Below are 24,125 nucleotides of genomic sequence, written 5' to 3' on the forward strand. Positions count from 1 at the left end.
ACTTCACCTCTGACTGGCTCCTCCTACTCTAAGACCACCTATTCCCCAGAGGAGTTCAGACCAATACAAAGCAGCTGTAGAGTTGAGATCATCAGACTCCTTTCACCTATGGCCTGACCCTGGGGCTGGATGTGTCATGTATAACCACTGATACTTGATAGGATTGATCTGCACATGGCTGTTTTTGCACCAGTATAAATGATCCATTTAATTACACAGGTGTAAACCTCCACTATAGATCCACTTAATCTGGGTTGTTTTCACCTGATAATTCAATGAATTAACCTGGTTTAAATCCATCTACGTTAGGTATTTGCACTGATGTAACTAATTCCATTTAGTCCCTGCTAGCACGAGCTTTCTGAGGCAGCCCAGCTGCAACGGGGCTTCCCCCCAACTAGTTCACCTTAGAAAGCTGGGAGATGGCTGGTTTAAGTCTCCTGCCCTGGGAGTGTCAGGTGGGTGTTGTGCAGGGGCCTGCATTACCTTGCTGAAGACCATTTTTTCACCATGGAGATGATGTGTGACCGCATCCCGTGACTCCTGAGCACATTTGTGCACCCATGCTGGAACCATTGTAAGGACAGAGAAAAGCAACTCTTCCCAAGGGGGCAGAGCTAAGGGGTGAACTTGCTGGCATGAAAGAGACCAAACAAATCACTTGTGCTTTTTTACAAAGCATCTTGCAGGGAAGCTGGATTTCTGTCCATGATGACTTAATCCCCAAATGGCAGGCGCATAGGAACCCCCAATGCCAATCAGCCCATGGCTCCATATAGCCCTGTCTGGCAGTGCCCAGCCCCAGCTGCTTCACAGGGTGGTGTAAGAACCTTGGGAGAGCAGAATGGGGGTAATTTGCCCCCACATCCTGGGCTCTAATAAAGATGAGTTTGAGCCCTGCAGCAGGAAGGTTAATATCCCTGGATTTTCTCCTTTCCATAGAAAAATCCCCAGTCCCTTTTAAAATCTTGCAAATTCATGGCCTCAACTTCTTGTTCCCTAGGCTAAGTATATATTGTGTGGAAAAAAAAATTTCCTTGTATTATTTGGAATTTGCTGCCTTTTCAGTTGATTGAATGCCCCGATGTTCTTTAATGAATAAACCATCACGGTGCCACGTACGGTGCCTGCTCATGCCCACAGGCCAGCTTCTGGAAAACAGCCTCTCGTTTTAGGAGCCCTGATTATTGGAAGCCCAAGTTAATAAAGGGTCTGATTGGTTACCCACTGTCCCTCCAGGCTTTATTGGGGATTGTGGGTGCTGAGCACCAAGTTGGGCCCCCAGAATTAGAGGATCAGACTGGGTGGCTGACTGGAGCCATGTTGGAGGTGGAGAAGGTAGCATAACATATTATGGGCTGATGCGCGAAGGTCAGTACTTGCTGCTGAGATACTGTGTAGCTCTCAGCCGTCTGGCCCACAGGCAAGGGACAGAGAAGTTACCCAGCATGGAGGGATGAATGCAGCAAAGAGGACAGGGAAACAAGATTGAAATTAAATGAAAATCTCTCCCTGCTCATGGCTGTGTTTTTCTGGATGAGCTTTGCTGACCAGAGGGGTTTAATGCACGCAGAGCAGACAGAAGAAGGTTCACTCAAGTTGGAAGTGGGTCCAGAGTCGCACAGCCAGGGCACAAGCCAGCAAACTCCTCACTGAGAGAAGAAACTGCCGTTTTCCTTGCGGGAGTATCCACTGTTGGTGGCAGCTGTGTGGGGACACTCTAGGGAAGGAGAAAATCACATGATTACTACTACCAAGTGTGGAAGGTGGCATCAGGCCAGGCCTCACGCTGGAGTGAACGGGGACTCTGGTTCTAGTAGTTACCATACTTCACTCTTGTCCAGGGCACGGTGGGTGTAGATCTCCAAGTATGTCACAAAGGAAGGGCACCATCATTACTCCCATTATACAGATGGGGAAATGGAGGCAGGGATGTGCTGTGTTTCACCCAGGGTCACACAGGTGGGTGACACTGACCAGGCCTCCTGACTCCCAGGCCAGTCCCCTATCCATAAGGTCATGCTGCCTCACACATCCGCAGTTCCGACACAGGCTCACTGGGTGACCTTGGGAGAGTCTCTTCAGTGAGTACTCAGTGCCTCTCACAACCAGCCTCCTAATCTCTGGGCCTCATTGCCTGGGGTCCTGCAGCCACCGATCCTTGCAGAATAGTTCCTGTCAGGTAGCTAGGATAAGATTTGCCCGGGCAGCCCCACACCACAGCCACACTGGAGCTGGGATCCCCGTGTGGCTGATGGTAACAGTGCAGTGGAGCAGCCTCCACCGTGCCCTGCACTCAGGGAGCAGCCCCTTTGTTACTGCCCCACCAGCCGGTCCTTCGCCCTCCCAGACTCTCAACCTTGTGGGCTGTGATGCATTTTGAGGCCCATCCCACTGGCTGATCTCCATTAAGATGGAGGCACAGGCAGCTGCCTGCTGCCCTTACCGATGGCTCCCTCGATGCTGTGAATCGACTCCTTTGTGGGGCTGACCCAGCATCTCACAGACAGGCCCCTGGCTGTACGGTGCTCCACTGGGGGCGGCTCGGGTTCCTTCACAGGCTCGAGACCCTTCAGTGCTCTGGAGTAGGCAGGAGGGGCGGGAGAGGCATTAGAATTCCAGATTCTGCACTCCCTGGGGCAGAGGCCAGCTCTTACTAGGTACGTGCCAGCACCTAGCACCATACCACCTGCATTCTGGTTGTGCCCCCTGGCGCTACTGTAACACAGAGAAACATCTGGGTGGGTTTAGGGCATGCCCTCAGGGCTCCCGACAAAGGGACCAGCAGCTCCTTGCAGCTATCCATACTACTGGATCTGACTGCAGGACTGAGCTTTCAAAGGGGAAAAACATGATCAGACCTTTCTTCCTCCTGTGGCAACATGCCCTTGGTAATGATCATTTGATCATCTTTCATGTATTAATTGCCTCTTGATTGGTTGTCAGGTGCAGCATCACCGGCCCCAAGGGTTCAAGGAGTGAGACCCCCCAAAGCCACAAGACTTCCCAGATGATGCTTTTGGGTTTCTTTGCCTCCTGCTTTTTGAGCCTCTCTGGTCAGACTAAGGGCACATTTCCAAGCTTTTCTCTGCAGCCCAGAGGCTGGAAATGTCCTTTTTATAAATAAAAGCTGAGAGTCTCCCACTCCAGGAGCTGGGGCTTGAAGAAAAACACCAAATATTGCAGGACGTGTGATAAAATCACAACAGTTGGCAACCCTGCAAAGAGCACAATATCCTACCTGGTGCTGCCTCCTCCTTCTCCTCCTCCTCCATTTGTAGGGAGGGAGAAATTGACAATTAACAGCAACACTGTGGCCAGGGTCTGTGATTGCGCCTCTGGGACACAAGGCTCTGCCGATGACACCCCCACCCCGGCCCGCAAGGATTGGAAGCCTGTGAAAAGCTGCCAGATAAGTTCCACTGGCTCCCAGCGGCAAGTTCAGATTGTTCCCACCCCAGCGCCTGAGAAGGGAGGGTGGCTACTGGCTGGAGGCAGAGCTAGGAGGATGTGGAGTCGGGGGCTGAGGAAGCAAGCTCAGGCTGAGGGTTCTGTTCTGAGCAGGGGTCCATTAGCCTTTATGCAGCGTGGGTAGCTGCTCTCTGGCCCAGCAAGGGGCTCCTTCCAGCTGGCTCGTATCCCACACACAGGCTCTTAGTAGAATTAGCTACAAACCGCAGGCATCCCCGTGATCAGCTGGTACCAGTGGGGACTCACCAGTGTGCTGCCTAACAATGGAACCCGTTCAGAGCAGCGGTCAGTGTGACCAAGGCCATGCCACTCCTCCTGCAGTGCCCAGCAAGCTGGCAAGGTCGGCAGCAAATAAGGTAGTGCCTAGCCACGTGCTGGCCAAGTGACCTGCTGATGTCGGGGCTGCCCCGTGTTTACGTACTGCTCTGCAGGGCCAGGATTTGTGCTGCTGGGGAGGAATGTCGCAGGAAACCCAGGCAAGGCAGCACACTGTGCAAAGGAGCTGCCCTCCCATGAGCCTCGAATGCCCAAACCTGATGTAAACAGAGCAGCTCTTCTGTCCTGCGAGTCCTGCATTTTTGGGTCTAGGCTGCAAACCCCTGTCTCTCCTAGCATCGTTCTCACAGTAACTAGCTGCAGCATATGGAGTCTGAAGCCCCCTGCTAGTCATTAACTTCAAACACCCCACTCTTTTGTCATGGTACCGGGGACACCGTCAGACCTGTCCACACCAGATCTCCTAGTTTTCTCCGTCCCTGGTGCTGCCAATGCTGTGATCAGCTAGCAGCATGCTGGGCTACATGCCAACACTAGGACTTTGTGACTGAGACCTTCTGCCCTGCCCCATTCCCTAGCTGCCCCAGGGTGGTGCCCAGCTCCCCTGGACTAGAATCTGGGCTCCTCCAAACCCCAGGCAAGTGGGTACAGCCTAAGGCTGATGGTGGGTTTGAATGCGGGGGAATCCGGGCACAGCCTGGTACGGTTGGCCGATTGGGACAGATGGCTACAAAAATTGGGAACCAGGAGCTGGAGTCTTCAGCTGTATTGGCTGAAGGTGAGCTGCTGGGGCAGGGTCATTTTGTGAGCTGTTGCCAGGGAGGTGCGTTCCCTCCCCATAATGACCCTGCAGCACCACTGAACCTAGGCTTAGACCTCCTCCATGCACAAGCCAAGAGGCCAGACTATTCTGCAGGATGTAGTCTTGTGACAGCGCACACCAGTCCCGCACTGGTCCAGCAGGAGTTAAGCCCACCCTATGGGCCAAGGAGGCCATGCCCCTATGGCCCTGCTGGGCATGAGCCAGCTGGAACCCAGGTATAAAAGGGAGCAACACAGCTCAGTTGGGGCTGACTGCTGAAAAGGGAGGATGCAGGAGCTGCTGAATCTCCAGACCGCAGAAGCTACATGTGATGAAAGATGCCCAAGAGGGGTGGGAGCTGCCCCCACTGAGGAACCCTGGGATGCTGGGGATGCCAGGACCACCACACGAGGAGATGGGGTATGAAGTGGCCCAGGGGGACGACCTATGAGGCTGAATGCTGTCACCGTGTTGCAGTGGGATCCCCCCACACCCAGTGGTGGAAGGTTCTGCCACTTTTAGGGCCCTAGGCTGGGTCCTGGTGGAGTAGGGTGGGCCTGGATTCCCCTACCCTTGCTGCCAACCCTTCTGCCAACCCCACCCTTGGGGTGGCAGTCTTCCCACCTTAGGCCAAGAGGTTTGCATTTGTCTGCTAAACCAGGCCATCAGACCCTAGACTGTTTAACGCCACCCTACCAGAAGGCCTGGGGCAGTCGGACTGACTCTGACCATTAGGCCACACTTCCCTGAGGCTAAGGGAGGACAAGCGAACTCAGCCCCAGGACTGCAGTAGCCCTTGCCCTGCCCCCAAAAGGGGATGGGGCGCACCTGCTGCGTGACAAGGCTGAACAGCCATTGCTACTGGTGCCCTTGAGGCTGTGAGCAGACCGCCGCATTTGCTGTCACCAATAAGCTGCTCCCAGAGGAGGCTCTGCCCTGCCTGAGATTGGGGAAAGGCCACTTGCTCCTGCTCACCCATGGTCATCCAAGAGGGTCTCCTTGTGGATGACTGTCTGGCTCTTGTCTCTGAGCTGCTCCTTGTGGTGGTTGTAGAGCGAGGTCAGCTTAAAATCCAGGCTGTCTCTGGGAACCTGCAGAAGGGTTCAGAGGGAGTCACTAGCCAGAGCCTCTGACAACCCTGGTAAAGGCGTCTCATCCCTGGGTGTTGCGTGGGCTTCACCTGAGGCAGGGGACAAATTGTATTCTGCTGCAGCTCCACTGTGTGTGGGGAGTTACACAGGGAAGACTGGTTTCAGAGTAACAGCCGTGTTAGTCTGTATTCGCAAAAAGAAAAGGAGTACTTGTGGCACCTTAGAGACTAACCAATTTATTAGAGCATAAGCTTTCGTGAGCTACAGCTCACTTCATCTGATGAAGTGAGCTGTAGCTCACGAAAGCTTATGCTCTAATAAATTGGTTAGTCTCTAAGGTGCCACAAGTACTCCTTTTCTTTATAGGGAAGACTCTCTCTCTGTTATTCTACTGGTTAGAGCAGGGGCATCGGAGTCAGGACTCCTGAGCTGTGCTCCCAGCTCTGAGGAGGGGAGGTATCTGAGCGGGTAGAGCAGAGCAGTGAGCTCTGGAACGCCTAAGTCCTACTCTCAACTCTGCCACAGACGCACTGTGTGACCTGGGCAAGCTGTTTTGCCTTTCTGCATCTCGGTTTCCCTATCTTTAACACAGATATAACCCAAGGGCAATGGGGGATCAATGCACTTGGCCCATGCCCAGGGGCCCCAGCCAATTTGGGGGCCCTCGGCAGGAGCACCAGAACATTGATAGAAGAGGGGAGGCATGAGGCCCCACCTCTCTCTGTGGCCCTGCCCCTGCTCCTCCTCTTCCCACCACCCCAAGGCCCTGCTTCCTGCTCAGGCTACCTGGAAGCAAAAGCCAGGTGGTGGTAAGTGCTGCCCATGGAGTCCAGGCTGCTGTGGGGAGCCCCGAATCTTCCACTTGCCCTGGGCAGGAGGCCAGGTTGCCTGAGAGCAGAACACTGGCCCATGTCCTCCCTCTTCCCCCCAGCCAGGCAGTGGGGCCTCCGGGGGGAAGAGCAGGGGCAGGGTCATGGAGAGGGGCTGGCCCTCATGGTGAGGGGTGGCTAAGACTCCCCTCATTCCCTGGGAATGCTGCCAGCAGGGACCTTGCTTCACGAAGGAGGGGCTGATCACTTCATCGGCTCCCCCCACGAAGCACAGTCTCTGCCGGTGCCACTCTGCACCTGCCCAAGGCTTGTGGTTTGGGGGGGGCAACGCAGCCCCCTGCCCCCAAACTACGCCCATGTTAAAAAGTGGGTAGGCCTGGGCTTTTCATGAGGTGTTTTGTGCCCAGGGCCCCAGTAAATCTTAATCCACCTCTGCCCAAGGGCTGGAGGATTGCGAGGCAAGGTTAATGTTTGTCAAGTGCTTGGAGAGCATCTAGAGAGCTGCAAAGTGTTCCGAGAGGTGTACACGCTTCCTCTCTGCTGCTTGGGGTGGGGACAGCACGCGAGCATGGCTTGGGATGCTGCTGGACAGAAAGCAAAGCCCAGGGGAGCAAGTGGAGCACAGAAAGGAAACCAATGCAGTTGCAGGTGAAAGGCTTTACTATGCCCTTGGCATGGCCAGTGTGGCTGCCCAGCCTGGGCGAGGGGATGGCTGTGCACTGGGGAACTTTCATCTGCTAATTCTGAACCATTTCAGGCTGTGTCCTTCGGGGGCGGGTAACCAGTGTGTGTGAGGTGGTGAGCAGCAAAAGGCAGAGTGGGATGGAGGGGCACTTGGGGACCTCTACCTCAGGTTCCGTATACCAGACTTCCTTCCTGGTGCTGGACAGGGTGGCTGTTCTGTGCAGGCGATTCCAGGGGTCCTGCTGCTGTGCCCGGTGGGTGGGCTCGGCATAAGGGCCTGTCTGGAACAAACCACAGTCAGCCGCTCATGCTCTGAACACCGGCTGTCAGACAGTCTTTGCCATTGGCATCAGGGCATCCTCCAGACATGTGTGTGTGGGGGGGTGATTCCATATGTAGAGGAAATTAGCCCTCTATCACCGTGATTTGACTGCAGGCACTTGGGATGCCAGGGGATCCACTGTCCACGCCCCGCCCCGCTACATGCCAGCAGGGCTCTGCAGGAGGCCACTGCCTAGACCTGTCATATTGGTGCAACAAGGAAGGTTTATGCCTCTGGCATCCCCGCTCTCCCAGGCATCTCCTGGGCTGTTAGGACCCATAACAGCTCTCTTGAGACGGAGACCATCTTGTTCTGTGTTTCTGCAGGCCCTAGAGCTAGGGAACCATCCTGCTCTGTGATGAGAGCCTAAAAATAATTGGCAGTGAAAGCCACTGCCCATCAGAGCAAACAGGTAACTCCTGTGTCCCGTCCCCGTCCCGCCCGGCCCAGAGCCCTTTCCAGTGACTGCCCAAGGCGAACCTCGGACGTAGTTTAAATACAGCAAGAAACCCACTGCTGCTTTCTGCCCACTCAGATTCCTTGCTCCTCTGCTAGTGAAGATCTGGTCTTACTCATCTTGTCTGCAGAGTTGTGGGGTTCTTGATTGTTTTGTTTGCTCCCTTTTTAACACAGGGCCTATTGACCAGAGCCAGGGCTGGAGTATCAAACTCTGGTAAAAGGTCAGAGCCTGCAATGAGCTCTGCACCCCCGCACGGGAACTCAGCCCCCATTTCCATCAGTAGCTCATGGAGAAGGTGGGTTGAGTTCCTACTAAAACACTGACAGGTTGATTTCAAAGGGACCCCGCTGACTCCAAGCCAGGCATTTTCTGTATAAAAGGAGTCAAAAGTAGTTTCAGGCCCTGCCTCTCCCCTGGCCCGGCCAGTTTGTTGCCCTGTGTAAGATCCAGACAAGCGCGAAGCTGAGGCTAAATCTTTCGCAGCGGACACTGGAGTCCGGATCCCGCCTCCCCGGTTTAGATCCTTCCCTTCCTAGCAGCCGCCTCTGCTCGCCAGCTGCCGGGTTCCCGCCAGAGGCGGCTGCATGCTGGCAGCGGGGTGGGTCGCTGGGCGCCGGCGGTCCGGCTGGGAACTCGGGCTAGGCCAGCAGGGGGCGGCGGGGGCCTTACCTGGCTCGGCCCGGCCCGGCCCGTGAAGGTGTCCTCGTTCTCGCAGCGGGGGCAGGGGAAGGGGTCCCGGGTGGGCGGCATCCTGCGGCGCGCGGTTTGCGAGCCCGGCCGCGGTTGCCAGGCGACGGGCCGCGGTTGCCGGGCGACGGGCGGCGGCGCCGGAGCTGGGGCTCCCCCTGGCGGCCGCGGAGGCTGCCGGCGGGCGGCGCGCGGCGGCGCGACACAGCGAGGCGGGCGCCCGGGCTGCGCGCGCGGGAGAGCGCGGGGTTGGGCGCGCGGCGCGTTGCCCCCGAGCGCGGGGCGCACGAGCCCGAGCGCGCGCGCGGGGGCGGGGGCGGCTTGGCGCGCGCGGGCGCGGGCGCATCTTTCGAGCCGCAGGTGCGTGGCCAGGTGCGCGCGGCGGCGGTTGCCGGGGGCGGGGCGGGGCGGGGCTCCGGCGTCCTCCAGCCCCCCCGCGGCGGCTGCACCTGAGCCCCGCCGCCGCCGCCGCCTCCGCTGCACCATGGCTGGGGCCGGCCGGCTGCGTCCGCCCGCGGGCTGCCGCCGCCGCCTCAGGGCCGGGCTCCGGCTGCTGCTGCTGCTGTGGGCGGGGGCCGCCGCCCAGGGCAGCCGGGGCGCGGAGCGGGAGCTGCACGCCTGCAAGGAGGTAGGGGGGCGGGCGCAGCCCGGCAGGATGGAGGGGCCGGAGCGGCCCCAGTCCGGGGCGAGCCGCGCTCTCCGGCGGGGGGGCTGCCGGGGGCCCTGGGGGGGAAAGGGGGACCCTGGGGACGGGGTCTGGGGGAAGGGGGGGCTCTGGGGGGGAAGGGAGGGGCCCTGGGGACGGGCTCTGGGGGGGAAGGGGGGCACTGGGGGGGAAAGGGGGGACTCTGGGGACGGGGTCTGGGGGAAGGGGGGGGCTCTGGGGACGGGGTCTGGGGACGGGGTCTGGGGGAAGGGGGGGGCTCTGGGGACGGGGTCTGGGGACGGGGTCTGAGGGGGAAGGGGGGGGCTCTGGGGACGGGGTCTGGGGACGGGGTCTGAGGGGGAAGGGGGGGTTCTGGGGGGGGAAGGGGGGGCTCTGGGGACGGGGTCTGAGGGGAAGGGGGGGCTCTGGGGGGGAAGGGAGGGGCTCTGGGGACGGGGTCTGGGGGAAGGGGGAAGGGGGGGCTCTGGGGGGGAAGGGAGGGGCCCTGGGGACGGGCTCTGGGGGGGAAGGGGGGGCACTGGGGGGGAAAGGGGGGACTCTGGGGACGGGGTCGGGGGAAGGGGGGGGCTCTGGGGACGGGGTCGGGGGAAGGGGGGGGCTCTGGGGACGGGGTCTGGGGACGGGGTCTGAGGGGGAAGGGGGGGTTCTGGGGGGGGAAGGGGGGGCTCTGGGGACGGGGTCTGAGGGGAAGGGGGGGCTCTGGGGGGGAAGGGAGGGGCTCTGGGGACGGGGTCTGAGGGGGAAGGGAGGACTCTGGGGACGGGGTCTGGCTGCCCCACACCGCTCAGCGATCTAGTGGGTTGGGGAGCCAGGCACCCCCTGTGGGGCTCCGGCGACAGAGCTGCAGGCCTGATACGAGGTGCCCCATGGGGGTCTGACGAGGGCCAGAGGCCAGGTCCTGTCTAGGGTGGCATTGAGACAGAGGTGAGGGTCTCTATGGGGCAGTGGACGGGGCTGTAGCAATGCAATAAGGGGGATCTGGAGGAGCAGGGGTCGGGGAGCCCGAGAGAGGTGCTATGGAGGCGATGGCATGCCTCATATGGGGGCAGGGGCTGCATGCCCTGTGTCGGGGAGGGGGGTTAGGACAGTAGGTCCCTGGGGCCTGACGGACAGCAGTGGGGCTGTGCTGGATACATACATGGCAAAGTGCCGGTGTGGTATGGGCTGAGGAGCTATGTAGATACACCTGATGGTTCCTGTATGTTTTTGGGAGAGGGGGAGGCACAGAAGGGCTGCCTGGCCTCACTAGAATTAACATAGCCTTGCAAAATCACTAGGAAGAGTCACCAGTTTGGGCTCTCCAGCCCCTCTGGTGCTGCTGCTGGAATCGGCCCACGAAAAATGCTAGAGGCAGAAGCAAAGCATGCTGTTTACGCATGTCCCTAAAATAGCCTGATGGGGGAGTCAAACTTAATGGGGCTGTGTTCAGACAGACAAGAGCTAGACCAAAACCCTGGGCAGGTGGCAAAGGAGTTTCCCAAGAAGGGCGGCTGCTGGCAGAGTGATGCCATTCTACAGCGTCAGCCTGGTCCTCTGTACGTCAGACTGTGCACAGCACTTGGCTCCCACTGTGCTGAGCCCTTGGCGTTCTGGCTCTATTACCACCCCCCCTTGCTGGTACTGATCAGGGGTTCCAGAAAAGTGGAGTGCATTGCCCCAACCCTGCTAAAAGCAGACGGACACTTCCCCATGCCCTGCCCGTGAACCGTGCGCTCCCTTCTCATTGACCATTGGCTGTAATCCCACCAGGCAAATGGTCTCTTCTCTGTACCATGACAGGCTGCCTGTAAATTGGGTCGTAACTTTCTATTAGGTGAATGGAAGGAATTTGATTTTGCGTGTGTGTGTGTTGGTTCATATCTAAAAATGTCTATGAAAAGTGTGGGTGGCAAAAAGAAACGGTGACAAAGGAAGAAAGAAAAAGGGTAGAAGGGAAGGAGGCTGGAGAAAGTCAAAGCTCAGCTGGAAAGAGAGCAGCTTCCATCAGCTGCCACGCTTCTTGCTCCACTCTGGTCAATGGAGGCTTTTTCCACTGACCCGAGTGGGAGCAGGATCAAGCCCCTACAATAAAGGGGATTGCTGGGGAAATACCCCCTTCCAGTGCTTTCTCGCCCCTCCCCCAATCTGTTCCTTGATTGCACTAGGCATTGGACTGGGCCCTTAATGAGCCCAGCAGAAGGACCCTGTGGACTCCAGGGGGACTTGGATTGGGCTCTCACTCCTCCATTCTAGAGTGTATTTCTGTGCTAGTCTCATCTCTCTTTGTCTGTGGCTTTACATTCTCCTTTACTAAACCCGTTACTGTGTCTGTGCCTTGCTGTATGCCTTCTCCTCAGGCCCTTCTGAACAGTTTTGGATATGGCGCTGGCAGGCAGATGACTAGATTTTATGTTTGGTGGAAGGCTTCCTTTCACAACAGCACGGGGCTCTGACTGGCTGTCTCTTCTGGATCACATCCTTTTCCCATTGCAAGACTGAGGCAAAGCTTTTCTGATTTAAGTGGAAGTTGAGATCAGGTTCTCTGTGTATTTATATTTTAGCCAGAGGAGAGGGATGCTTTTTGACATATTACATTGGTATATTTTTAAATCATCAGATGGTACTAATTAATTTTTTCATGCTTCTGACAACTTTATCCTTGCCGTATGGTCGGAGTGTGCTCTTGACTCCCCAGCTCTAGTCATGTAAGGAGGTTAGGGTTACTAGGGTAATATTCCTGTCACATGGCAGGGTTCAGGATCTGGTGATGCCAGTGGCTGCTGTAACATGTCCCCTTTTATTTGCATTTAATTTAAAAAAAAAAACCACCAAATATAACAGCCATAAATGAATGCAGCTAATTAATAACACAACAATGGAGATCTCTAGGCCAGGGGAGATCACCTGGTAGATGTCTGCCATTTGCTGGACATGTGTCCAAAGCAGCTATCTCTGAATCTCATTGGCTTTCTGAGCCCACAACTGCTTGTTCTTGGAGAACTTCCTCCCTCAGTGGCATGTTTGGCCACTGAGATGGATATGTCCTCTGCTGCCTGTTTGCTTCTGCTGATGGGCCAGATCATCTGCTGGTATAAATGGGCATAGCTCTGCTGACTCCAGCTTGCACCACTTGGGGGGTCTGTCCCAGGCTGATTTCCTCATTGGTGACTTTGTACTACTCTCAGCAGCATCCGGAATGTCCTCAAGGAACAGAAACAGGGTCCCCATTGCTTTTTAGACAGGTTCTTCTGTTCCTGCTTCAGGACTGGCTCTCAGAGGGGCTCTGACCTCTGGCTTGGGGAGGTGGGATTCCTGGGGCTTGGCAGGCTGCTGGCCAGCTTCTCTTTTGCAAGGGGAATGGGATGTTCAATTCCAATGGGGCTGAGTGACACTCCTGTTAACCGTATTACGTCTGGTCTAGTTTCCTGGCGTACGGCTCTCCTGTAACTGTGCCAGGATTCATTGTCTGTAGCCCAAGGAGCTCCTTAGTGGTGGGCACTGAGGGTTTTGTCCTTCTGCCAGGAGTGTGTGAGCTGTGCTATGATACCAGACACTGCTACAGATGGGTCCCTGAGCCTACGGAAGCTTTTAATATTACTGGGTTCTTTGCTCTTTGTACTGTCTTCTGCTAACCCATTTGACTGTGCTGACAAGGGCTAGAAAACCAGTACTGGAACTGGTGTATTGGAGAATTGTCAAAACAAGCTGCTCATTAACCTTGCACTGTTGTTGGTTCCTAACTGTACTTTAAAATGTATGTTCTCTTGCTACTCGGTGTGTTGCAAAACAGGTCCGTTTGAAAAGCTGACTAGCAGGTTGTGATAAGAGGTCGTCTTTCCTGTTCGATGCACGCTCCGACCAAGGATGGTCAGCACTCTTGTGTTCTCAATGGTTTACTTTCACTCAATTGCAGATGTCACACTTGGTACCTATCTCTGCTGGCAGCATTCATGCCTAGATAGAATAGCACATCTCCTGGCTGAGTCCATACCCTTCAAATCCCCGGATGGGCACTGTGGATGATGCTGTTTTTGACTCCTGCTGTGGTGGTGTGGCACAGCGTCCTCTGCACTGAATATCTGCATATGTGGCAATCTCACCTCTCTAGCTGGAGTGCCTGAGAAGCGTTTTCTCTTGGCCCTCCATCTACAGTTATTCTCCCAAGCAGGTGTGAGGCTGGGTCACTCTGTTTCTGCTTGTCAAATTGTGTCTGGCAAGTGGGTAGTGCTTGAGTCGTATTTACTTCAAACTCCTGCTACAATTCCTTGCTTTCCCTGTGTACAGGTGTTCCTGAAAGCAGGGGCACTGCATGAAGCCCCTTATTGGGCCTGTATTTCACACTTTGGTGCTTGATCCCTTGCTGAAGTCGTCTTGCCAATGGCTTCTGTTATACGGCTTCCAGCAGTTTATCATCTCTTTCTACCTCAACCAGTTTCTGCCCACTAACGTATCCACAAAACCTCCTACAATGGCTAGCATTTCTGTTTTTCAATCTGGGCATAGCTGTACCATGTCTTTGAGTGATCGTCTTGAAAAAGGACAGCTCCCCACCCAGGTGAGCTTGCCTGGAGGGAGATTAGGGTCTTTGTTTAGTGTCAGAGTTTTGGTGCAGGTAGCCTTTCCCTTGTTGCTGTGGAAGGGCAGAGCAGAACAGCACTGGGGTAAGGAGTTTGAGTGGCGCAGCACTTGCTCATGACAAATCGGTGCTGAATTTGCTGAGCTATGTCAGCATGGCCATGAATCCCTAAGATGGGTGAGGTAATATCTTTTATTGGACCAACTTCTGTTGGTGGAAGCGTGAAGCTTTTGAGCTACACAGAGCTCTCCGGGTCTGACCTGAAGAACCACTCGGTATTAGTGCATCATTAGCTCTTCTTTTCTCTGTGTGTGCCGGGGACTCTGCGTAGCCCTCGCATTTCTGCCAGCACCTTGAGTTCGGTAAGGCATCACATTGCAAAGCAACACCTCGGACTTGGCGTGCTTTGTGTCTCTTGCAGACAAGTTGTGCACCCATTTGGGCATTTGCACTGCAACAACTGTTCAACTGCCGCACCAGGGTGTCGCTTTCTGTGGGTCTGCTGTTATACAGGTATGCTTGCCAAACAAGGGTCGTTCTGTCGCTGACCCAGCACCTGGTGTGCTTGACACCTTTTGGGTTGTGACAGGCCTCCACGTTGTATTTCAGACACTTCAGTGACAAGTTTTCACTAGCTGTGCAGATACGTGCTGTTCTTTGCACCATGAAACCCATTTCTCAAAATACAGCTTTGCTCTGATCTGGTTCTCAGCAGACTAATTAGAGACAGTTGTGTGGTAGAACTAACTGTTCCAATTCAAGTTACTTAGCTTTCAGTAGGCCTGTAATGTAAAGATCTTGCCTGGTAGCTGGCTTGTTGAAAATGTGCCTTCCCCAGTAACCTTCTCCTAGGGCAAGAATTTTTTTTTCTCTCTCTCTCAACGCTGTAGCGTTGAAGTATCCCTGTTCTTGCATGGGGTTACAGACACTTGGTGCTCCCCTATGGTGTATGGCAGCTCCCTGTTGTCTCTGGCCTTGTTCCTTAGCACAGTGGGGAGGGTTCCACCCTCTTGTATTTCTCTGCAATGCCTCTTGCTCCCAGGAGTAGGCAGCCCTAGAGCCACCTCACTCCCAGGTTACCTTCCAGACCGAGGGGTTCAGGCAGCTTCCTTGGCACCACTTTTGCCAACATCTGATCGTCTTCTGACACACCCAAGTGCAGGGAAGCCTGGGACCTTCCTGGCCCCAGCGACCTGACTGACGTCCTGGCAGCAGAAGGGTCATAGTCGCCTTCTACTACCCTGGAGTTTGGAATGAGCAGCTTTACAGTTAGGTTTTTATATTGAACTCATCTGCATAAAGCAGAGCTTTATCTTTGGCCTGGATCTGTCCCTGGGGTAACTCCACTGACTTAAATACAGTTACCCCAGTGATGAATTAGGGTGCATGTATTTTGAATTATAAAATTTGCAGCATACAAATTCAAGCTGATGAAGCCTTCTGGGGTTGTAGTGATATTTGCTTGAAGTGGCTACACCACTGAAAACACAGTGGCAAGCAAATTAGGAGGGTGGAGGATGTGTACAGTTTTTGTAAAATTGTTTTTAAAAAAGACGTATCTTAAGTCTTTAGAATAAAAATCTATTCACCTCCTCTGCGGTTCTGTTGATTAACTGGAGCAAATTCTGTCTTTCATCTGAGTTCTCCAGAGGAGCATTTTTAATTCAAGAGAGCGTGGGGCTGTATTCTGCTCAGTCACTCTGCATTCTCAGCAGCACAGTGCCCATCAGTGAGGTATTGTAGAGTAACTGAGGCTGGAGTGCAATTCCTCATGTTTCTTTCAACTGAGGAAAGCTGGCGCATTTGATGCAGCCAGCAAAGCAGCGGCTTTACCCTTTTTAAATAAGCCGTTTTAGTGTTTTCACCCTGCTGCTTCCGAGTCTCAGACAACTCTCTGCAGAGGACACAGCTGGCAAGGCAGGTTGTGGGTGTGCACATGATCCTGATGGCAAGTAGGTGATTGAAAACCTCACCCTTTGTGGACAGGTTGAGAGGAAAAAATCCCTGCCCCTCAAAATGGTAACACTTCATGGCAAAGGTTGCTTGTGTGAGGCGTGGCACTGTCAATCATTTGATTTGCAGGCACTTATTCCAAAACATGTAACCATTCAAGGGAAGGAATTATCCAAACCTTCTAGATATGTGGGGCAAGGGGAGCTTTGGGGCAGTCAGTGCAGCACACTTGCGAAGCTTACCCGCTTAGCTGGCCAGCTCTATGGGGCAGGGACCATCTATTTGTTCTGTGTGCTCATAGTGCCTAGCCTCATGGGGTCCGGGGGCATGATTGGGGCTCTTAGGTGCTACTATAATACATGTAATGTGGCTAGTCTACTTAGTGGATATGACACGAGGTTTCAGATGGGTAGCATGTTAGTCTATATCAGTAAAAACAACAAGGAGTCCTTGTGGCACCTTAGAGACTAACAAATTTATTTGGGCATAAGCTTTCATGCGCTAAAACCCACTTCATCAGATGCATGGAGTGAAAAATAGTCAGCAGGTATAAATATACAGCCCATGAAAAGATGGGAGCTGCCTTACCAAGTGAGGGGTCAGTGCTAACGAGGCCAATTCAATTAGGGTGGATGTGGCTCATTCCCAACAGTTGACATGAAGGGGTGAATATCAGAGGGAAAATTATTTTTTGTCATGACCCAGCCAATCCCAGTCTTTATTCAGGCCTAATTTGATGGTGTCAAGTTTGCAAATTAATTCCAGTTCTGCAGTTTCTCGTTGGAGCTGTTTTTGAAGTTTGTTGTTGTTGTTGAATTGCCACTTTTAAGTCTGTTATTGAATGTACAGGGAGATTGAAGTGCTCTCCTACTGGTTTTTGAATGTTACAATTCTTGATGTCAGATTTGTGTCCATTTATTCTTTGGCCAAACCAGACAGTCTCTACACAAATGTACATGGCAGAGGGGCATTGCTGGCACATGACATATATCACATTGGTAAATGTGCAGGTGAACAAGCCCCTAATGGTGTGGCTGATGTGGTTGGGTCCTATGATGGTGTCCCTTGAATAGATATGCGGACATTGTTGGCACCGGGGTTTGTTGCAGAGGTTGGTTCCTGGGTTAGTGTTTCTATTGTGTGGTGAGTATTTGCTTCAGGTTGGGGCGGGGCTGTCTGGATAAGAGCCTACTACTGCTGTCAGTTAGGAGTTACTACTGTAGGTCAAGTGGCAAGGCCTGTGGTTTTAGTCCTGAATCTCGCAGGGTTGATCCCCACTTAGTCTTGAGACCGGATCCACAAAGTTACTTAGGTATGTCTAAATCTGTGGGGCTGTTAAGCTAGAAATGGCCCTCAGTCATTCAGAGCAGTGATAAACCAGCATAAGCTCTGACTGGAGTAGAGGGACTCCATGGGAAGGGGGATCAGTGTTGAATTGACAAGCAAGGTTGGCAGTTTGCCATCAGACTTCTTGGATAAGAACCTACTACTGCTACTGGGTAGAGACATTCCTACTTCAGCTCAAGCAGCGCAGCCATGGAGGAAACCGCACAAGGTTTGGTGATGTGGATGTGTGGGGAGAAGGGGGAATCCAAGGTAATAGCCATGGAGGAAAGATGAGGTGCTCAGTTTTAACCCTGTGCAGGTGGGAGGTGGTCCAGTCAATATCAGAGGTTGTCCTGGTGCTGAGGGCAGCCTCCCTCGCTCCTAATTGCTACCTACAAAAACAATCAGTAGATTTAATGAATTGTCAATGAAGTCCTTTGTTCGTTAAGCTAACGCACACGCACACACACACCCCAGCCAATGACGCTCTGAAGCTGCAGTTCCGTAAAGCTTAATGAGCTCTAAAAATAATGCAGTGAGTGTGACTGGCAGGAAGGGGACTTTTCTTGAGGAGCCGAGAGTAGAGATGTTGACAGCACATCAGCCTGTTAGGCGCCAGCTGGAGGAGCCATGGGATGTCACCCGATGTCAAATGCAGCAGCCTCTGCTACACAAAGGCTGCAGAACGGCTCCTCAGCACAGGTGAGGCCATGGATCTTATTCTGTCAGACATGGCAAGGAGCTGGGTAGAAATCACTGGCTGGAGCTGCTAGGCTATGGCAGAGTTGCCTCTACAGTGTTTTTGTTCCTCCGTGTTCTTATTTAAGGTAGGTCAGACCCCGTTCATCTGTTTTATACCCTATATTCTGCCTAAGTTGCAACCTATACTAGGTTTAAAAGCGTGAAGTGAAACTGCTAGTTCTATGGCTGGGGGAGAATGGCTGAAGGGCTTTAGCCACATAGGTAACAGGATGATGTAGACAAAGAATCTTTTCAGGAAATCATCTCTCGAGCTAGCTCCTATAATGGACACAGGCCCAGCTGATTACAGTGGGCTTGGACCAAAGAATCCTGTCTCTGCTGGTTAGTGGTAGAACCCTGCTGGCAATGACCGCAGGGATCCGCGGGCTCCACTCTGCAAGGAGGCCATGTAAAAGCAGCCCCTGCTTCCCCAGCAGGTCTGTTCCTAGGATGTCTGTGAGAGTTCCTGACTCCGTGATTACGGCAAGCTTTCACTTCTCTCTAATCCTGTCAGCTCCCTGAACTAGCAGAGCTGGGAGTGAGCTGGTCCCTCTCCTCCTCAGTCATCTGCAGCAGCATTGCTTACTGTCGCGGAGCCCCCAGGCGATGCTCTGGAACTGCTCCCTATGAAGCCAGTCAGGACTCTGGGGAAGTCTCCTCTCTGGGAGCAGCCTGTCTGCAGGACACACAGCTCACCCAGCTTCCACCTTTCTGGGTCTGACCTCAGAGCATTCAGCATCCTCTGCCCCTCCGTGCGCTTCCCACAGCGAGTCCGCCTAGGCGGGGTCCTGGGGAAGTCAGAGGGTCCTGCACCCCAACTTCGCAGTCAGACGTGACTCTCAGCCAGCCAGTAAAACAGAGGTTTATTAGACGACAGGAACATGGTCTAACACAGAGCTTGTAGGTGCAGAGAACCGGACCCCTCAGCTGGGTCCATTTTGAGGGGCAGTGAGCCAGACAACCACATCTGCGCTTCACTTCTCGTCCCCAACCAGCCCAAACCGACTCATCCTCCATCCCCTCCTCCTCTGGGCTTTGTCCCTTTCCCGGGCCCGGAGGTCACCTGATTCCTTTGTTCTCCAACCCTTTAGCTATCACCTTGCAGTGTGGGAAGGGCCCAGGCCATGAGTTGCCAAGAGACAGTGTCGGCCATTTATGTACCCTGGCCCTTTGCTCTGCAACAATTACACCCCCTTATCCCACCACCTAGAGATTTAAGAAATGCCTGGGGGAAACTGAGGCACCTCTACAGTATTCAGAGGAAACATTAAGAACAGTCCCACTTCGTCACACTTACTCATTCCTGATTGTTGACTCTGTGGTGTTGATGATGTGAGTGCTGGAAAGAGCCCAGCTTGACTCTGAGCTGAGGCTGGGGGTTAGGGAAAATGTATTCCTTGCCAGCAGAGCAGACTGGGGTTGAGCTGTAAGCGCGCCCTCCCCCCGCCGCCGCCGCCACGACCTCTTTGTAATGTCCCTTCTCACTTGAAATCCGGCTGTAGTGAGCACAATTCTGATCACAGCAGGGACAGACCTCACCAGAACAGAGTTTAGTTTCTATTCGGTATCTCCCATGCTATTGTGTGTGCAAACAAGTTAGTCATCCCTGACTCAGCAACAGTAGCTAAGGTAAAAACAAGGAGGAGTGATGGGTCACTACAAAAACTAATTCCCCTTCTTGTCAACTGTTTGAAATGGGCCACCCTGATTACATTGAACTCAAGCACTAAAAATGATTTTTTCCCTCCCTTCTTGTCAACTGCTGAGAATAGCCCACTTCCACCTTCATTGAATTGGCTTGTTAGCACTGACCCCCCACTTTGGGCAACTCCCATCTTTCCGTATGCTGTGTATTTATACCTCTTTGCTGTATTTTCCACTCCATGCATCTGATGAAGTGGATTCTAGCCCACGAAAGCTTATGCCCAAATACATTTGTTAGTCTCTATGGTGCCACAAGGACTCCCCATTGTTTTTGCTGATACAGACTAACACGGCTACCCAGCTGAAACCAGTAGCTAAGGTGTTTCTCTGGTCTCCATTAATCCTGGGAGATAGAAAAGTGCTACGATTGCCATTATTCACATGGGGAATCGAGGCACAAGGGCACATAGGTGCTGGAACATCCCCCCCCCACCCTTCCTCCCCCGGCTTGAAGTGGTTTTCATCATACCCAGGGTTTACAGTTTGGTTCAGTGGCTCTCAGCACCCCTGCTGAAGGCTGGTCTACACTGAAAACTCGCAACAGCATAGCTACATTTCTGAGAGGTGTGAAAAATCCACCCCCTGAGAGATGGCGCTATGCCAACCTAACCCTGCTGTAGGCAGTGTTAGGTCAATGGGAAGGATTCTGCTATTGACCTAGCTGCTGCCTTTCAGGGAGGTGGATTGATGACAGCCATGGGAGAGCCCTTCTGGGTGAGCCGCCACACTGACATGCAGCTGCAGCATTTAAGCATAGACATGCCTTAAGTGGGAGTCGGTGGCAGAGCAGGGAACCTGGGTCTTCAGAGTCCTAGGCCAGTAGCTTGATCGCTCAGCCATCCTTCCTCACTGCTCTTTCCATAGGGGTTGTTTGCTTGGTTACTGGGACTGCTTCTGGTGCCGTTTGTTTACAGACAGAGCCATGTAACTGCTGCATTCACAGCTAACCTTTTCCCAAAACACCTGTCACCCTGTCAGCACCTGCCATGTTGTGCAAGCATGTTTGTACTAGTGCATTGTGGGAAAATCTGAGCAGCTCCCATCCTGCATCTGCTGCTCGAGGCAGAGATGGGAAGGCCTGTGAATGGCTGGGAGCAGTAACATTGTGCAGTGGACTTGGATCCTCCCGCATGAAGAGCTGGGTGGTGGATCCTGGGTACAGCTGCAGAATAAGGGTGATCTGCAGCCTGACAAGCATGTTGAAGCTCTTGTCATAGGAGCCATGCATCAGCCCTGTCCTGTATGGAGCCAGCTTCCTTAGCTCTGCGGAAGGTCTGCTGCCGAGCACAGTGCCATGCTCACAATGGTCACACCAGCATGCCCAAACTGCACTCCACTGGGGCTGCAGCAGCAGCAGCAGCAGCTCACAAGGAGCCTGAGGACATAAAATGGAGCAGATCATATTGCAGGGGAGTCCTGCAGCCTAGGTGCTGCCTCCAGAGACCACAGGCCCCAGCATGCAGTGCTCCGCCTTCGCCTGAGTGGGGGCTCCCATAAGAATGGCCAGACTGGGTCAGACCAAAGGTCTGTCTAGCCTGGTATCCTGCCTGCTGACAGTGGCCACTGCCAGGTGCCCCAGAGGGAATAAATGGAACAGGGAATCAAGTGATCCATCTCCCAACACCAGCTGGGCTATAGCCTGCTGTGACCTGTGGTCAGCTCTCTGTATTACAGGGCTCACGGGCTGCACGGTGGGCTGCCCTAGTCCTGAGAGCGCCTCAGTTAGTCTGAACAGAACCACCCGGGTGCATCAGCACTGCCATGGCTGGTCAGCTCCAGGGCTGTGGACCCTATGTAAATCCAACACCGCTTCTTGAGTGTTTGTAAGCATTGGTTGGCCCTACCCCAGGCTGGCGCAGCTGGAATCGATTAGCTCTGCTTGTGCTGAAGTATTCTTCTAATCTGGTTTTGCATAAGAAACCTGAGAGGGATTTGTTCCCTGCTCTGAAGTTATCGTGCAGCCCCGCTGATCCCCTTCAAAACTGAATTGCCTCTTGATTAGACTCTGGAGTATTATTGTCCTGTCTCCCAGCTCACCAGCTGTTCTCAATGTAGGTCTCAAAAGGACTAGCTTGGCGAGATGTGCACTGTCCCTTTAAAACAGGCTAGCAAGAGGCATCACTTTATGTATTCCTCCCTCCACTTCTGGAACACTCCACTGGTGTGTCATGCCCTTTGGCATATCTCACCCCTTGCCCTGAGTGGGGGATGGGGGGCAGGGGGTCTGTGATTGGCCTGGCTGCTGTGTATGGGGCACAATAAGGGGAGGTGCATGTGTGCACGCACACCCCATTAACTCTCATGACGGAACTTAGGGAGGGTGTCCAGCTGAGCTCGCTCGATGGAGCGAGGTTTTATTCCATGCTATCGATCTCCATTGTGAGCATTGGGGGGGTGGGGGGAGGGAAGGTTGTGCCTTTATCACACCCATAGGGCCTGATCCCATGTGTTCTGACCACGGCGGGGTGGGATGGGCCCTTGGGAGCCCTGCTGCCATTGACTGTGCTAATGATACAAATCTGGCTGGCTGGATTCTTGTCCTTTCAGTCCCAGCCAGTGTAACTGGCAAAGGGCCCAATCCTGGCCCAGTGCCTCAACAGCAGAGTTGCCCGTGACTTGAGTGGGCCTGAATTGTTCCTGGTGTCGCATGTGCCCACTTGGCCTGCCTTGTGCAGTTCCTGGTCCATCTGCCCCCTGCAACCCAGAACAGAATGGGCCCCAGCATCTGGAGCTGCCTCTGGAGCTTTCCACGTGCCTGGTTCCAATATTCAGACCCTGTCTGCAAGGGAGCTCCCTGAAGGTCTGCTGGGGTTAGGAGCCTGCTGTCTTCATGCCTTGGGGGCCGGATCCCTTGCCTCACCACAGTGTGAGTCATGAGTGACCCGCTGATGTCGTGGCACTGCCTTGGAATGAGAAGAGGACTGGGCGTACAGGTGCCTTCAGCAGCTGTCTGTGCTAGGAGAAGGTTTGTATGTGGAATCATAAAGATTAGGGTTGGAAGAGACCTCAGGAGGTCATCTAGTCCAACCCCCTGCTCAAAGCAGGAGCAACACCAACTAAATCATCCCAGCCAGGGCTTTGTCAAGCCGGGCCTTAAAAACCTCTAAGGAGGGAGATTCTACCACCTCCCTAGGTAACCCATTCCAGTGCTTCACCACCCTCCTAGTGAAATAGTTTTTCCTAATATCCAACCTAAACCTCCCCCACTGCAACTTGAGACCATTACTCCTTGTTCTGTCATCTGCCACCACTGAGAACAGCCAAACTCCATCCTCTTTGGAACCCCCTTGCGGGTAGTTGGAGGCTGCTATCAAATCCCCCCTCACTCTTTTCTCTTCTGCAGACTAAATAAGCCCAGTTCCCTCAGCCTCCCCTCATAAGTCATGTTTTCCAGCCCCCTAATCATTTTTGTTGCCCTCCGCTGGACTCTCTCCAATTTGTCCACATCCCTTCTGTAGTGCTGGGCCCAAAACTGGATGCAATACTGCAGGTGTGCCCTCACTAGTGCCGAATAGAGGGGGATAGTCACGTGCCTCGATCTGCTGGCAATGCTCCTACTAATACAGCCCAATATGCCGTCGGCCTTCTTGGCAACAAGGGCCCACTGTTGACTCATATCCAGTTTCTTGTCCATTGTAATCCCCAGGTCCTTTTCTGCAGAACTGCCTGCCAGCTAACTCGTGTTGAGCACAACTGCCCTGTCTCCATGGGGGTGCTGGCGCAGGTTGAAAACCCCCCATTTTATTTCTGGGAGAGCAGCCCGAGGTGGCTGCTGAGTCCTGTGCTGGGGACTGAGCGTGTTGTCTCTGCTGGCTGCGGGTGTTGTGTTGGCAGAAGGCTCCTTCCTGGCGCCGGATTCCAGCACTCGGCAGGGGAGTTTCCTTGGTCGTGGGTAGCTGCTTGGCCATCTCCTAGGCAGAGGATGTACCGGTCCTTGTACAAAGAACGAGTTTGTCTAACATCAGTCCCAGGGGAAGTTTAGGACTCTGCCTGTCTGAGGGAGTGAGAGGAGTGCTCAGGGCCAGCCTGGCGTTCATTTCCCTGCTCTTCCACAGACTCGCCATGACCTTCGGCACCTCTGCCCTGGAGCTGGCAGGGTAACTTCCAGTCTGGACGGGCCTTCCTACACTAGCTCACTGTCACAGCCCCCGAATATGAGAGCCTAGGCAGGACAGGCTAACAGCCTCAGTTCCCCAGTTGTGCCCCGCCCCGCCCCATAGCTTTGTGAACAGGGACTGCTGAGAGGGAGTTTGGAAGGGGAGTAGAAAGGGGGCAAGGTGCACTTGCCATTCTTTAAAAACCTTTAAACTAAACTATAATCTATAATCAAAGCTAAACTATAACCAGAATTTCTTGATTTCACCAAAAACCCTATCATCAACCTAGGTCACTGTAGCAGAAGCCCAGCAGCAAAGTGGGGGCTATCCTGTTTATTGCGCTCAGTGTAGCATATATGATTACCTGCCCTGTGGGCGGGTGGCATATGTGTGCATTTGTTGCAGGGAGCTCCTGGTCCTCAGACTGTGTACGGGCTTTGGAGGCCAGGGTGGCGGAAC

At 54.0% G+C, this 24,125-nt stretch overlaps 2 protein-coding genes across 4 annotated transcripts in view; one reads left to right on the top strand and one right to left on the bottom strand.

Moving 5' to 3' along the window:
- Positions 1-1,072: 1,072 nt before the first annotated feature.
- CFAP276 (cilia and flagella associated protein 276) lies at positions 1,073-8,787 on the bottom strand. 2 transcript variants are annotated; one of them, XM_084611299.1, is made up of 5 exons: positions 8,606-8,784; positions 7,319-7,435; positions 5,525-5,640; positions 2,447-2,580; positions 1,073-1,720 (listed from the first exon to the last, which is right to left on the bottom strand). In XM_084611299.1, exons 1-5 carry the CDS (start codon positions 8,684-8,686, stop codon positions 1,650-1,652), a joined length of 519 nt encoding a protein of 172 aa, XP_084467425.1. In that variant the 5' UTR covers positions 8,687-8,784; the 3' UTR covers positions 1,073-1,649. The 2 variants fall into 2 exon arrangements, with proteins under 2 accessions (XP_084467425.1, XP_084467426.1); XM_084611300.1 differs by lacking the exon at positions 7,319-7,435 and having other exon boundaries at positions 8,606-8,787.
- A 154-nt stretch (positions 8,788-8,941) lies between these two features.
- Positions 8,942-24,125, top strand: part of ELAPOR1 (endosome-lysosome associated apoptosis and autophagy regulator 1) — a 104,246-nt gene continuing 89,062 nt past the window's right edge. The window contains exon 1 of one of the 2 annotated variants that reach the window (XM_084611169.1): positions 8,942-8,983. The gene's annotated coding sequence lies outside the window, so the exon portion shown is untranslated. Of the gene's footprint in view, positions 8,984-9,116; positions 9,252-24,125 lie in introns of those variants that run through there. The other variant, XM_084611168.1, reaches the window with a different exon arrangement.

This window comes from Lepidochelys olivacea, assembly GCF_965140295.1.
Source record: "Lepidochelys olivacea isolate rLepOli2 genome assembly, chromosome: 21".
NCBI classification, from domain to species: Eukaryota; Metazoa; Chordata; order Testudines; family Cheloniidae; genus Lepidochelys; species Lepidochelys olivacea.

Coding starts and splice junctions, on each gene's coding strand:
- CFAP276 (XM_084611299.1), bottom strand. CDS start 8,686: ATGCCGCCCACCCGGGACCCCTTCCCCTGCCCCCGCTGCGAGAACGAG. Junction 7,436..8,605: donor GCCGGGCCGGGCCGAGCCAG/GTAAGGCCCCCG, acceptor GGTTTGTTCCAG/ACAGGCCCTTATGCCGAGCC. Junction 2,581..5,524: donor ACCCTCTTGGATGACCATGG/GTGAGCAGGAGC, acceptor TGCCTACTCCAG/AGCACTGAAGGGTCTCGAGC.